The sequence below is a fragment of the Lonchura striata genome, chromosome 4 (genome assembly GCF_046129695.1).
Source record: "Lonchura striata isolate bLonStr1 chromosome 4, bLonStr1.mat, whole genome shotgun sequence".
In the NCBI taxonomy this organism is placed as follows: domain Eukaryota; kingdom Metazoa; phylum Chordata; class Aves; order Passeriformes; family Estrildidae; genus Lonchura; species Lonchura striata.
This window is the reverse complement of record NC_134606.1, coordinates 12,078,445-12,093,487: the sequence shown is the minus strand read 5'-3', so window position 1 is coordinate 12,093,487 and position 15,043 is coordinate 12,078,445. Positions and strand designations below refer to the sequence as shown.

Here is a 15,043-nt window from a genome sequence, read left to right as displayed (position 1 = left end):
GCTGGCAAGGAGGTGGGGTGCATGGGAAGTTGAGAGGAGACGTAGCCAAGACAGTTGACCCAAAGAGACCAAAGGGATATCCCAGACCATGTGACATCATGCTCAGTCCATAAAGTGGGGAGAAAAAAGAGGAAAGGGGGGACATTTGGAGTGATTATGTCTGTCTTCCCAAATGACTGTTACATGTGATGGGCCCTGCTCTCCTGGAGATGGCTGAACACCTGCCTGCCCATGGGAAGTGGTGAATTAATTCTTTGTTTTGCTTTGCTTGTGTGTATGGCTCTTGCTTCCCCTATTAAACTGTCTATATCTCAACCCATGAGTTTTCCAGCTTTTACTCTTTGAATTCTTTCCCTAATCCTGCTGCTGAGGGAGTGAGCAAGCAGCTGCCTAGGGCTTGGCTGCCAGAGGGGATGAAACCACAACAGTTCTATACAGAACTATTATCTCTGCAGCAAGAGTGGTGCTACAGAGCACCATTTACTGGCATCCTGAAGACTGTCCCAACCTGCAATCTGTGCTTTTTTTCAGAAGGCAATGTCTGTAACAAAAAAAAATATGTAAAGCTTATACTTTAAAAGGTACTTATTATTGCAGCATTAAGACTGTAAACTCACTCTCCCAGGCATTTATTTTGTAACAATCACTTAATTTCATATTTGGTTATGTTTGACAACTCTCACAGGGTGTTAAACACTCTGTTCTGTCGCTACTGTGATTTCTGAGACAAAAAAATATGAAATAACTTTGAAATCATAGATCAGGTTCACTGACAGGCTTGTTCTGCTGAGCTCAGCAAGACAGAAAGGCTGCCTGGTATCAGTCACTCCTAGAGGCTAGTCTGACTCTCACTTGCTGGCAAAAGTCCTTCAAGGTCCATCTGCCAGCAAGAACGGTGGGGGTGGGCAGGGGGAGGAAATCATTCATGTGCACACTCAGGTACTTCCAAGTCCTTCCCTGTTCTCAAAAACTTCAAACAGTAGCAGCTACCATAAGCAATATTTAAGATGTCAGTATACCAGTTTTTTTCTTCTGCGGAGTCCTCAAAATAGAAGCACTTCACCCAAAGAGACAAAGGGAAGCTACATAGAAAGAGAAGATGAAAACTGAACAGATAAAAGATTTATCTTTTATAAATTTATCTTTCAGAAATACCTTCAAAATATTATGCTTGTCATCACAGAACCACGGTCAGCATTATCAAGCACCACAGGATATACTGAAAAGCTACATCTCCAAAGTCTTATTGGAAAGGCAGGGGGACACATCAAATATATACAACAGATGTTTGCACACTAAGCTCATATCCTCAAAATTGCTGATACAGGTCTATTTAACTTATTACTATAAAAACAAATAACAATCCCAAAGCATTCAAAATAGAAGTGCATAGCAAAGCTGCTTATGTTCCAATAAGAGAACATTCTGTTTCCCTCAATCAGATTTAAAGAGGCAGATCAAAGAGAAAACATTTAAGATTAAATGCAAAACCTTATTCTGATTCAAAGGAAAAAAATCATACACTACAAATACATAGATATACACCCTTTACATATATATGTACACGTATATATATTGCAAAGTTAGAGATTAATTGGCTTAGCCTGTCCTCTTATATGTACCCATTCCACACTCCCAGTTTTTTCTGTAAATGCACCCTTGAAGGCAGCAGCTTGTATAGAAGTGCAACAGCTGTTCAGCTCTTGGCATGATTAGGATTTTCTCCCTCTATGGTATTGGGGAAAGAGTATGGTGATCATAAACGAGCACACCCTACAGTTTTCCTGTTAAAGCCTTCTCTTCCTTCCCACCATGCATCTCTGTCTATCCCACTATGCATCACATACTTTTAGCGACATCTAACATTTAGATTATACTTGGTCTTAGACACAGCCCATGGAAACCTTCACTTGAAATTAGCAATACTGATTTCAGTGAAATGTTTGATTTCATACCACAGTGCTCTCTGTCCTCCAGCACAGTACCAGATCTTTTAAAAGAGTGAGCAACAACAGAGGTTTTGCCCCATCATCAAATCTTCAGTTTAGGTTTTATGTTTACTTGGCTCATGGAAAGAAAGAAAAAAAGAAAAAAGTATATGAAGCCCAGTATAACTGGTGACACACTGTCTGTAGACAAAGTAAAGTAAGTTCCTCTTCTGCAAGGAAAATTCTAAGCTAACCTGTAAGCCCCAGTCAGGTGAGAAGCAGATGTGCTTGCTGACACCATTTATAAATCTCTACAGAATGGAAGAGGCTTTAGGTTGGTTTTATGATAGCTGTTCCTGATTTGTTGGTATCAAACACTCCTCCACTCCCATTTCCACGCAGTTCTACAGCCAACTGCCTGAAACATCAGTTCAGCTGTTTCTTTTGCACATCAATACTACAAAACTGATGCTGTGAACAGAGGGGACATTTTCTGTATTTAACATTTAACACAGTAGCATTTTCCACATTCATATCCTGTTCTGTGAAGGGAAGTCAAGGGCAGGATCAATGTGTGGAATAGAGCTCTATCTGTCAGTTGTAAAATCAGGAAAGGCAAAGTACACAGGCCATAACATCAGTTTTCTTCTGCACAAGCATTTAGCCAAGAGGATATTTTACAGGGAGGGAGATGCAGAAGAAAGCAGGAGGAGAGAAGGAAGCAGCAGCATCAGCATTAATCTAGCAGCACCCACCCTACAGGGCTCCCAAAGGTCTCCCAATATCCTCTGCACCACTGGGGACAGCAAAACACATCAGTCACCAGGCAGGAGTGGGGCAGGAGACAATATTGAATCAATTACTTCCAAACAGACCTTCAAACTATTCCCACCATTCAGAACTTGGCAGCCAAACCTCAGTTAAAATAAACAAAAATAATACCTACCCAAAATCCTAAGAAAAACACAACCCCAAAAACCTATTTACAATTGAAGTTTCCTTTCCAATTACACATCAGTTCTTCTGAATGTTTTTTCATAGTTCTAAAGGTTAAAGTATATTGTCCCATTGTGTTCTACCTGACATAAATAAGCAGCCTTCACTCCAGCACTCCTACAAAATTAAGCTAGCATAGAGACTCCTTTCTCAAAAACCAACAATGTTGTAAACACTGTTAAAAAAAAAAAAAACAACTCAGAATTTTAAAAAAATATTTAAAAACAAGTAATTGCTATCCAGAATAAATGTGATTCTTAAGTTATCTCCACTGTTTCCATCATAAAGAAGAAACATTACTCCCAACCTGGTCACAAACTGCCAGAATACATTTTTTCATTCTCTCCTACTTAATTATCAAATTAAGCCCTTTTTATTTTGACAAACTACAGAGCAATATAAATGGCACAAGGTCATTCAGCACTTAACACACAGACAGGATCTGATAAATTGTTACAGCAAAACCTCTAAATTCCAGCTAACTCAACTTGTAAATTCAAATCAATTTCCCAGGATTTTAATCACTGGGGGTTTTTTCATTACAGATTAATAAAAATTAAGGAACTGATTAAAATTTAAGTGCCTTTTCAGATGCAGCTGTCCTTTAAAAAAAATTAAGTTCTCTTTTTCCTGAAGCATATTCTTAAGTATTTTTTATAAAAGAACATATTTTCTAATTTGCTTCACATCTCCCTGTAAGAGCCTAGAGTATTTGATCAAGCAAAAGAAAACATAAAAAAATCCACAGCCTCCTGGCGCAACAGTCATTCAAGTGCAGGAGAAATTCACTATCAATTCTAAATGCACAGTAGATGAGCCTAAGAAAGAAACTTGCAAATAGTATTTAAATGCAAACAAACCTTCCTTTTGCCCCAGAAAATCTCACAATTCTACAGTCTCAGTATTTACTCTGCTAATTTTTCATTTGCTGCATACTATAGTAGAAAAAGCTTATGGAAAATTTAGATTTCATCAGCCTCAATGCTCTTGAGCTGTTGGGTCTCATCAGGCTTCCTGGAAATTGAAGAATGACAAAAACAAAAACCATGGTATTTGTAGCTGATCTTATAGCTTGACTTTGTGAAAACTCAACTCATTTGTGAGTCAGGATTTTATGGAATGCAGAGAATGATGGTTACCTGTGTTGTCATTATGATAACCAGATGACATTCTCATAAGGCTCCTGAAAGAGGATTTACATTCTGCATCTGCTTTTCATTTTTCATCTGCATGTCTCATCCTGTCTAAGCAGCACTTTTTTTTTGTTGAACTCTTTTCAACATCTGAGTTCAAATACTCTGCTACAAGGTTAAAGGTGACACTATCAAAAGCAATTTTAATAGGCCTAAGTTTTCTAGGCACTCAGAAAAAAATAACTAAATGGGTGAAATTGTTATTGTGGGACTTAGGGGACTATTTGCTTGTTTCACTACTATAAATATATTACCTGCATAACTGGAATAGCCAAAGATATAGTGAGGGCTGGCTTTATGCATGCACAGAAAAATGTATTCCTTGCCCTGAAAGAGCTCACAGCAATGGTTCTGCAATGAGTTCCAACTTAAACCTTTACAGATGCCATAGCATTGCTGCAGAATACTAAACAAATTTAAAAGCAAGAATTTTTCATATCCTCAGTTATGCAGCTGGTCATTGCTAACGGAACCTTGTCACAAACTGCTGGACTAAAACTGTGAACCAAAAGACTAATGGACAGTAAAAACAGTCCTTCATGAAACCTAGAGAGACAAGTGTCAAATTCCTTTCTACAGTCCCAATAATTCTAAACAGTAACATCACAGAAGCCTGTGATAACTATGTGGTAAGTCTGTGAAACCAGTTTCACAGCCTGGTACTTGAGCAATGAGATTTCATTTCTGATAGCTTTGGTAATTTAGTCACCCTTTTACTTATACATGCCAGTGGCATACAGCTTTGATTAAAAGGCATTTCCTCCTGCTGTATCTCAGTAATTTCTAGGTGTCTCAAATAAGCACTTCCTTTTGAACAATCTAAGATTACACAGTTCCTTTCAGATCATCACAAACAGACCAATGTACTTCACCCTAACTCCAAACCTGCTAGGGAAACGCTTTTCAAGATCTCCAGAAGACTGGGAATAAGCAAAGTCCTCCGTGGATCCATTATATAAACACAGATCTATATTCTCTTCACAGACAGAAAGTCAAAAAAGAACATTTTAGCATTGGGGTTTCCCAACTGTGCAAAGACCACACATTATTCAATGTGAACCTAAAGTGTTTCTTATTCCTTGTTTTGCAGCCTCTGTTTCTGACACTTGATCCAAAACTCTGTGTCCCTTAAACTCTGTTATCTAGTGGTTGGTGAAAAAATTACTTTGTAAATTGAGCCTGAAGCCTCAAGCCAATTTACTGAACCTTCAGGAAAATATATAAATACATTCTTGAAAGACTGGTTTAACCTTACTCCATTCCCAGTCCTGGGCAGAAGCTCTGAGAGGTTGTACAATCACTAGGATATAACTGGAGGTAAAGACAAGTTGATAAAGTTATTGTTGAAGCTTTTAAGATAAAGATCTGTAACTATGAATGTAATGCAAAGCCTCTTCCCATGCAAGCAGTCCCAGTAGAAACAACAGATTTGTGTAAGTGAGGACTCCAGGATGAAGGAGCTATGGATGTTCTGGGCCATATGCTGGTTTACAAGTGTGCTACTTTAGATAACCACTATTCAATGTAAATATGCAGAAAAAAATCAGACTCTGTATTAATTAGTATTCACAGAAAGCAGATGCAGAGCCAGATGAATTTGTGGTCTGAATAAATACTTTGTGAAGAAAACAGTCTCTATGACCATTCTTGTGCTCGTCCTGAAAATGTATTTTTGTACTTGAATTTAAAATAATGACTATTATAAAAAAGGTTTAATTGTGACAAGGTATATAATTATCTTAAAAAGTTTACATGGCAGAGAGGGAGGTTTGAGCTGAAATTCTGGACTTCAGGTGTGTGGGAGGCCAAATCTGGACCTCCCTATAGCTTTGTCAACATCAGTAAGAGATTAGTACTCTGCACTGCATTCAAAAGAGCTGGAAAAAAAATCAAATCCACATGATCTATTAGCACAATACAAACACTGAATAATGTGACTTAGAGAATGTCATAATGCCATGTAGTCTCATGACAAGGATCCTCAAACTGCTTTCTACTTTATGCATCAGTCTCAAATGACTTCTCAACAGGACTTTGTCATTAATTTTAATTATGAACAGAAGTCCATAGCCCTGCTACCTGATAAAACTAAAAAGTGAAAGCCAGGAACTGTTTTAGCTGTATATAGAATTAATACTACTCCGATTCTTATCCTTTTAAGTTAAAAAATTAAGCAATGCCTTCAGGAAATCTACTTTGACTAGGAAAATTAACTCTTACTCTATGATCTCATGGAAACAGATAGGAACAATGCTAAATTTATACAATTATTGAATTATACTATGGTCTCTTGTTATCACTCCTGTTTACAAACAGCTATAGAAGCAGAGTTAAACTGACTTAAGGGCCTCAACTACAAATGACAATCAAGGCATTGCAAATCCTTCACACAGCATTCAAAACTAGAAAAGTAATTCACCATGACCTAACAGCCTTGCTAAGCCTTTGTTTCCCATTTTCTCAGACTTATTTCTGTGTTGAAGAGATGTATATTTGGCTGAAAATTGAATAATTCTCACTTTATTTGAAGTAAGTAGTGCTCAAGTAACTCCAGGAATGTATAGGAGAATTAATTTGCCAAACTGTTGTTCTGAAAACTTGCATCAGTCATTAATTCCTCTCACAATTTATCACATATTTCTGGTTTGGATGACTACTATCTATGGTAACTGCAATACATACTCTTTATTTTCATATAGTGTAGAATGCTGCATGTCTAACTTTAGATAGGCAGATTTCATTAATTATAAAATAATCTAAAAAAGAACATTAGTTTACCAGCTTAATTGATGTTAATATCTAAATTACATAGTAATTATGTGAAGAGAAATGGTTAAGATACGGCTTTGCAACAGAAATCTAATTGTTCATTTAGATACTAGAACCCAACATACACTTTCTTATCAATTTCTGGTGCATTTCAAAGCATGCCTCTTGGTCTAGTGCCCTACAGCTCCTCTTGCACACATGGCTGCCACCAGTAACTGCTTTTCTGTGCCACATTTACAACCAGGCTGCATTCAGTTATTCACATGCCACACTGGAGACGTGTACATAAAGCACTGACAAAGCCTTTAACAACAAAACAGTGCAAAAAGAAAAAAAATGTACAGGTGCCATCCCACCACAAAGAAATAGCAAAATGTGACAACAGCCAAGCAGAATAATGCAACCTCAACGAATCCAGCCCACGCCGCTTTATGATACATAAACTGATATCTGTTAAAGACTGGTGGCTCACTCAAGACAAGGGGCCAGCCTCCATCCAGCAGCCCATCCTGCAGGAACCACTGCCCTGCAGCAGTCTCTGCACAGAGACTCTTCCACCCACTCACCTCCAGAAGTGACTTCTTCAGAACTGGGCTGAGGAACATTGGTAGGACAGTGTGGGGAAGCTTGCATTGCTGCTGCCCTTGCTATACCTGTCCTGTGGAGAAATAGAGGACTTAATTTCCAGGGCTGTCAGACAGCACCTTCCACATTACAAGTGACAGAAAAAGAACTGAATTTGAAAATGCCTGATTTGAGCAAGTACATTTTGGGGTGTGGTGAAAAACTCCCAGTTCCTACAGAAGTATTTGCATTACTTTCACATCTTCCGTGGAGCTCCGTTTGCAGCAAGCTGGATTCTTTGGTTCATGAGCTGATGATGCTCTTGCCAGTTACCTATGTAACAAACTGAAATATGGTCATTGAGAGCCAACATAACGAGACAGCCTAAATAAAATAACTAAGGAAATAATATTTTAAATAAGCTCTCAACTCTGACATGAACAAATATCCATTGAGTAGCTCTCCCTTCTACCTCCTTTTCAAAATGGCAGTTTTCTGCTCTTTATAAATTTCCTTTCCAGAAACCATTGCTACGTGAATTACCTAATAGAGGAACATTTAATTTGCTTCTCCTGTCCAACCCATTCCATAGAGACACTTTATTTTACTTCCACATTAATCTACATAGGCTTACCACAGGAATCAATCCTAACAAATACCTTTTTCTTTTTTAAAGGAGAAAAGGAAACTTTCCATAGTTTTCATGGTTTCCAGCTGGGACAACAGTTTTCAGTTTTTAATATGACACATTCAAATGATTTGTATATCCCAAAGTGCAATCCATTCAAGAGAGAAAGAAAAATAACTCTATCTGAAACACATGAATAAATAATTCTTTTGAGTGTGGTGATGAATGCAATATTTTTCTATTTCCAAACCAACTCTCTAAAGCCCCAATAAAATAAGTTGTTTGCTCCAAAAGTGATCTCTGTGTTTTTCAGAGTGCCATGATGGTTTGTTTTTTTTTTTTTAGGAAATGTCAAGTTTAGACATCGAGGACTGGAAGCTAATGACCAACCACTTTTTTCTGGTATGAGTGTGCACTGAATACTGATGTTCACAGGCAGGAACAATTTCCAATAATTAATTGGAAAAATATCAGCTTCATTGCATTTCCTTAACTTTGGCCAACAGCAATATTAATCTTGCAAATGAACTGAAAGACGAGACAAAGCCCATACATGTGAGGTTTATACATAATTCAGAACTGCTGAAAAGCATGGAAAGCAAGACAAGAAAACCATGATTATAATATGGCAGAAAAACTCTACTAAGGGGAAAAATAAAACAAACCCCCCACCCCCCATCATGTATTGCATCTATTACTTCAACTGAAGAGTAAATGTAGAGGTAAATAGAATTGTTCACTTCATCAATCACTTCCTTTAAAGAATGCCAATCACTTCCTTTAAAGAATGCCAGACAGCCTGTTTTCTTCCTTTTTTTTTTTATTTGCAACTGCATACTGTTTTTCTCCAAAGTTCCCAGTTTTCAAAATACCAACCCATTCAAAGCAATGAAACAGTTTGTCTTCCAATATCTGCTAACTGGAATATAATTATAGCTGTCTATGAACTATGACTATAAACAGACTTTGCCAAAAAAATTGAAAAAAACCTCCAAGAGAAATAATAACAACTGGTCACATATATAATACCATATTTAATAAATCCAGTATATTTAAATACACAATAAGATACAGCAGCCTGGATCAAATAAATATTACTGATTAATTCTCTTCTGGGCACTACAGATGTCCTGTTCACCTTCAAAGAGAGTGATTATTCTCAGCATTAACAGGAATTTTTACTAAATCTGCTCCTCTTCTTTGTGTGACAAAACCAATGACTATCAGAAAGAAGCAAAATGAAAAGAATCTGACAACTTTAGGTTTTATGTGTTGCCTAAAGCCCTCTCAGAGTCCCCAAAAGGTCATGACACATGAATAATCTAGATATTACAGTAACAATACATTGATAGTACTGATCAGATCTCCAGAGAAAAGATTTCAAATACTTTTAAATATTTAGCAGTATCTTCTAATAATCATAGAAAGGACTAGAACTTCTAATACATTTACTCTCCCTGAAATGCAAACTGGTAAATGCAAGCTGACAATGCTAAAACTGTGGGGAGGGGAACCTCTACAATTGAAAGCAAGAGCTGAATTGGTCACAGTGTGGATTTTTGCTTCTTTACTTTAGTAATCTATGAAGATATCCATACCATGGTTTTCACACTTTGGGGGTACCATACATTTATTTCAAAAACAAGTCTTGAGTGTTCAAAAACAAACACCTTATGCACCTTAACTGCTTCAAAGAGCCTTTCCTTTGCTTACATCATCCTGCTTTTCTCCCTACAAATTACTGTTCTCCAGCCTCCTACAGTCTACACTGACCTATGTACACCAAGCACTTCAGCAGGCACTTTAACCATATGGGATATTACCGATAGGTAGAATCACTTTCACTGTCTGGGAGAGTAATTCATGGAACAAAAAAAAGAGAACAACTTTGTCTAAAGGAAGATACATTCCAGAGATTAGTCCCATTCAAACAGAAAGCTCTTCCATGACAGAAAGCTATTTTTAGGATGAATATGCAGCCTGCCACGAAATCCAAGCTAGAATACCTCTTCTCCCTCCATTTTTAAATCTTATGTAGAATCTATCATGCATATAAGAACTAATACAACTCCCAGACAGACTTATCACCTCTGCCAGAAATTTTCCTGAGAGACTTTTAGAAATCATTGGTTTTTCTACAGTTCATCTTCCCTTTGGAAAATGAAGAAAACCCACCTTTCAGTCTCCATGACTTGGAAAAAGAAATGGTGAGCAGTACATTTCGTGAATCTTTGCATGAGTGAATCCACACATCTATGGCTGCAGCAGTGGATTCCCAAGTGACAACATTCAGGTGGTGCTTGAACATAACCTTTCCCATTCCCTGCAGTGTGAGAGGACTGTAGTCCCACCTGGGTCTCTCCAACCAACCTACAGCTGGTGAAATAAAACAAAGCCTACAGCTGAATCATGTTAGTCATCACTGTTACAGAGCCCATACTTAAATCCAAGTATCCAGAAATGATACTGGTACTTGAATTTTAATTGATAGTCTCCACAGAGAAAGCAAAATGGCAGTTTCAACATGAGATGGCTTTGCTAAGAACCTATGATTTTTTTTATGCAAGCTAAAAAGAATATTGATTTTTTTTTCAAGTCCACTGCGCACTAAATTCCACCATTGCTATTTGAGTTATCAGATTAAAATGCCATCTTTCTCACTAAGAAAATAATTAACAAGTCTTTCTTGAAGCAAAAATTCCTAAAGCTATTTGGTATATTTCAAACAATTTTGGCAGTTGGTGGTAGCCAAAAACATACACTGATTGAAATGAATGAAAAAACATACAGAAAATTCACTCTGGTGCCAGCCAAGCTTAGGGTATATTCACTGTGCACTGTGAACTGCAAGACATCTAAAACATCCACAGTGATAACTAACATTACAAAGTCAGTGCTTCACTTCCAAGTTACAAACTAAGGGAAGGCACGAAATGGCCAAAAAAAAAAAATCTATACAGACTACAGGAGGTTCAGCAAGAAGTGCAAAAATTTGCACTTGGAACAAAAGACCTCCAGACAAAGGAAATGTCTGGAAAGGACCTGTGGCCGTCCTGCATGCTAGGCCAAATACGAGCCAACAGTGGCTTGACATCAGCAAATCACGCTGGCCCAGCACTAGGAAGAAAGTGGCCAGAAGAAAGTGAAATCATGCTCCACTCACCCCTGATGAGGCTAATGTCTAGCAGTGAACAAGAGTTCAACACTCTTCCACAAATGACTGAACCAGATTATGATGCAGTTAATAATTTTTTTAACACTGATTAATTGAAGCAAGTAATTCTGCATGCAGCACACAATTTTTCTTCCAAAAATTCAACTGTGAAAATTCTTCAGCCACAGTCTGTTCCTTTATAGTGGGTTAATCTTTCAGGTTTGTCTTCAACGAAGGGACTCTGGGATGCTCTTAACAGGAATCACCAGCTATAACAAGCTTCTGTTGGAGGGTGCCGCGGGAGACAAGACTCATGCTATCATGACCATCAAGTCTCAGTTTATTGATGGATTACACAGTTTATATATACTCGTTAATTAGCTCATACATATTGCAAAAGCCAAGCTCATGATTGGTTGCTATGTGACTTGTACTATTATCTTAAAACTATCCTTGTGATTGATACTTGCCTGTCCAGCTGGCCTTGCAGTTAGAACAGCTTAGCACTTCTTTGTTCTTCTCTATCTATTTCTACATACCAAGCAGTTTCAATATCTTGCTTTCTGTACATCATTTTCTCTTCAGGGTCATGCGGACTCTGCAGCAGTCACGTAGCCCTCCCTACTTGGATTAATTTTATAGTATCATGTCCCCTACTGTACAACCATTCTTCTGCCAAGCTCTCTTCAAGCTTCCTCATCAGCTTAAGCGTTTACCTAAATGTTCTGCACATAGCTCAAAAACCCCTCTCTCTCATTATAACACTGTGAACTTCCTGGTATCTGTAAAAGCATAATTTAGGAGGATAATATGAACCTCACAAATTAGCACAAACCCAAATGGACAAATGAAGGGAAAAAATTACTGTTTTCTCAAGACACACATTTTTAAGGTTCTGGTAGACACAACCCTCAAAAGTATCTGTAGCAAAGAAAAATTACTTAAGGGCTAAAACCATGTTACTGACATTCATGAAATATCCTGTATTTTTTTTTTCAGAGCGATTTAATTATACCTTTCATACTACTCATGCATTTAAAGATCTTCTGGATAGCATTAATTTGAATTCTATTGCCACATAAATTAATACAACTTAGACACATTTATCAGCCCTTTAAATAACAAAATGATGTGTCCAGGCAGCATACTCTTGAAAAGGAGAAAAAGACATACAATTAAAACCTGAATTGCAACTACTTTACATTTCAGAAAGTTAAAGAGTACCCTCGAGCAAATTACCTGCAAGAGAAAACCTGGAGAGCAGTTTTGCTTCAAGCAAAGACTTAACAGTATTTAAAAGAAAACAATATGCAGCATGAGTAAATCATATAGCAGACAAAAGGGTCAAAGAAAAATAAATGGGTTGTACTCTAGTTAGTATAAATCTGAATGCATTAAGCTCCAAGGAAACTTGTAAAGACAGTATTAAGGGCACAGTATTCAACTGGATAATTTTAACCTTGATTTTAACCTTAAATTTAATAAATCATATTATGCATGAGAATTTCCAAGTAGATTTCCTAACTCACTCTGCAAATCAACAAAATGATAACTCTAAATAGCTATAGTAGCTACAGAAAATCTGTTATTTTGGTTAAAGGACAGTATATGGTTTACTGAGGAACAGAATTGCAATAAACCGTAAGAAAAGTAACAAATCCACATAATTTTAGCTCCCAGAAATTTTTGTGCTAAACTGCAGAATGTACTTACATTTCTTGACAGTAGTAGGAAAATCTAAGCTTTGTAGATTCTAACAATTCTGAATATGGTAGATGGAATTCAGCTACATTTTCATCTTTACCTGCTGGTGTTGTAAAAACAAAGCCAGCAGTGGTATTGAGTCTCTGAAGATTTAGCACACTTGAAATTTCCAGAAAGGTTTTTGGTGAGCATTGAGATAAACTCTTCAAAAAAACACAGTCTTCCAGTACCAGGGGTTATAAACTACATCCCCACATTATACAATGTCATCGTGAAGACAAAAGTAACTCAGGTTACTGTACAAAGTAGTTAGCACAAACAGATGCAGAGATTAAGACAGATGAACAGATGCAGAATAGATGTAGAGGTGGCACTGGAACAGGTTGCCCAGAGAAGCTGTGTATCTTCCTTGAGAGTGTTCAAAGACAGGTTGGATGGGGCTTTGACCAACCTGTTCTAGTGGAGTGTCTTTAAGGTCTCTTCCAACCCAATCCATTCTATGCTTCTATAAGATTAAAATCATGACTCAAAACAAAATACGTGGTTTGTATATACATACATATATTTTTCTGGATTTACGATATGTACACAGAGTACAGCCATGCAAAGCCATGCAACTGGATCCAATCCTGCTCCAGCCAGTGGCAGCTTCTCAATATACTTCATTAGACACTAAATCACAATTACACAAAGGTTGTTAACAACCTGTCAGGGTATTAAAGATGATATTGCTGCCGTTTAATAGAAACATGTACAGTAACCTTGTCCCAACAAATCCAGGTAGTGTATTTCAATTTTTTAAAACTTACCAGAGTAAAAAAATAAAATGAAATTAAAATTTAAATTTCTGTTATTTAGTCACTTTCATTTCTGTAGCAGGATGGCATGGAGGACTGAAATGTTAATGGTTAGTGGCTCAATCAGCCATTTGCAATAGCAGCAGGTGCTTTGCTGAGGTTGGGTTTGCAAGGTCACAGCCCATGTGCGGGGGGGTGAGCACCCACCAGCTGGGAGTACAACTGAGGTTTGAGCCATGTGAGGGAGAAGGCAGGTAAGAATCAGAGGTCAGATAATGTTTTTTATCACCCTTAAATAACAGGCTCAGCTGTACAACTTTTCCCTGGGAACGACCAGGGCATTCACACACAGGCCTGAAGGTTTTCATCCCTTCTGATGGGACACAACTGGCTCAACCACTCTGTCCTGAGAGGCAGCTGTCATAAACCATCAAAGACCCCCTGAGTGCCCCCTGACTAATTTTTGGGGCCTTCATGAGAGGACTGCATCTGATCCACAGTGTTACATCAGACAGTGTAAAACTGACTCCTCAGTAAGCAAGGAGGTATCTGACATAAACTTGAACATTTATTAACCCATTGAACTTTGTGTTTTGGGGGCTTCCCCCACTCCCAACTGATCAAGATGGAGATCATCACTTCAACCAACAGACACCAAATAACAATAATTAAGTCTCTTTGCTAGGTAAGTGGTGATATGTTTCCACTATCTAATCTTATCCTTCTCATTCCTTCTTTCCCTTATATATTTTCTGAAGTGGTATCTTTATACTTTCATACTGTTATATTACTACAGATAGATAATAACCAAAAGGGCTACATACCTCCTTTCCATGGCAAGCACATTATTCTAAATAATCCCTACATAAATATATACATAATATATATAAAAAGCCAATGTCATTTCATTCTAATTTCATTCAGTGTCATTTCATTCTAATCTGCTGCAAGAGATTTATTAGCAAGAACCTCAGCCACCCTCGCCTTCAGGGGTGAGTAATAACAAATAACAAAGAGAAAACCCCATTAGCTTTTCCCTTATCATAACATGATAAAATCCTGACCCTGTCCTTCAGCCAAGTCTGTTGGTATTAATATACTTAACTGGGATCTTACCCAAGAAGGCTGCCAGACCTCCCCCAAAAAACTCCTTTTCAGTAAAATGGTGCAGAAGAAGGGACTCTTCAAATTTCAAAAATACCTTCCCCCTTCACCTGAGGGTCATCTACAGACCAATTTATCAGGTACAAGATACTTTGGAGTCACATCTGTGTCCTTTAATGACAGTAAAAGAATAGTACTAAGTGACA

The 15,043-nt window shown here is 37.6% G+C and overlaps 1 protein-coding gene across 9 annotated transcripts in view; it reads right to left on the bottom strand.

Annotated features, from left to right (window-relative positions):
• Positions 1-15,043, bottom strand: part of PPP2R2C (protein phosphatase 2 regulatory subunit Bgamma) — a 191,698-nt gene that overhangs the window by 106,889 nt on the left and 69,766 nt on the right. For 2 of the 9 annotated variants that reach the window (XM_021550762.3, XM_077782745.1), the window contains exon 2: positions 7,453-7,544. The exons of 6 other annotated variants lie outside the window; for them this stretch is intronic. In XM_021550762.3, the coding sequence (XP_021406437.1) occupies positions 7,453-7,519 (67 nt within the window). In that variant the 5' untranslated portion in view covers positions 7,520-7,544. Of the gene's footprint in view, positions 1-7,452; positions 7,545-10,253; positions 10,283-15,043 lie in introns of those variants that run through there. One more of the 9 variants, XM_021550757.3, reaches the window with a different exon arrangement.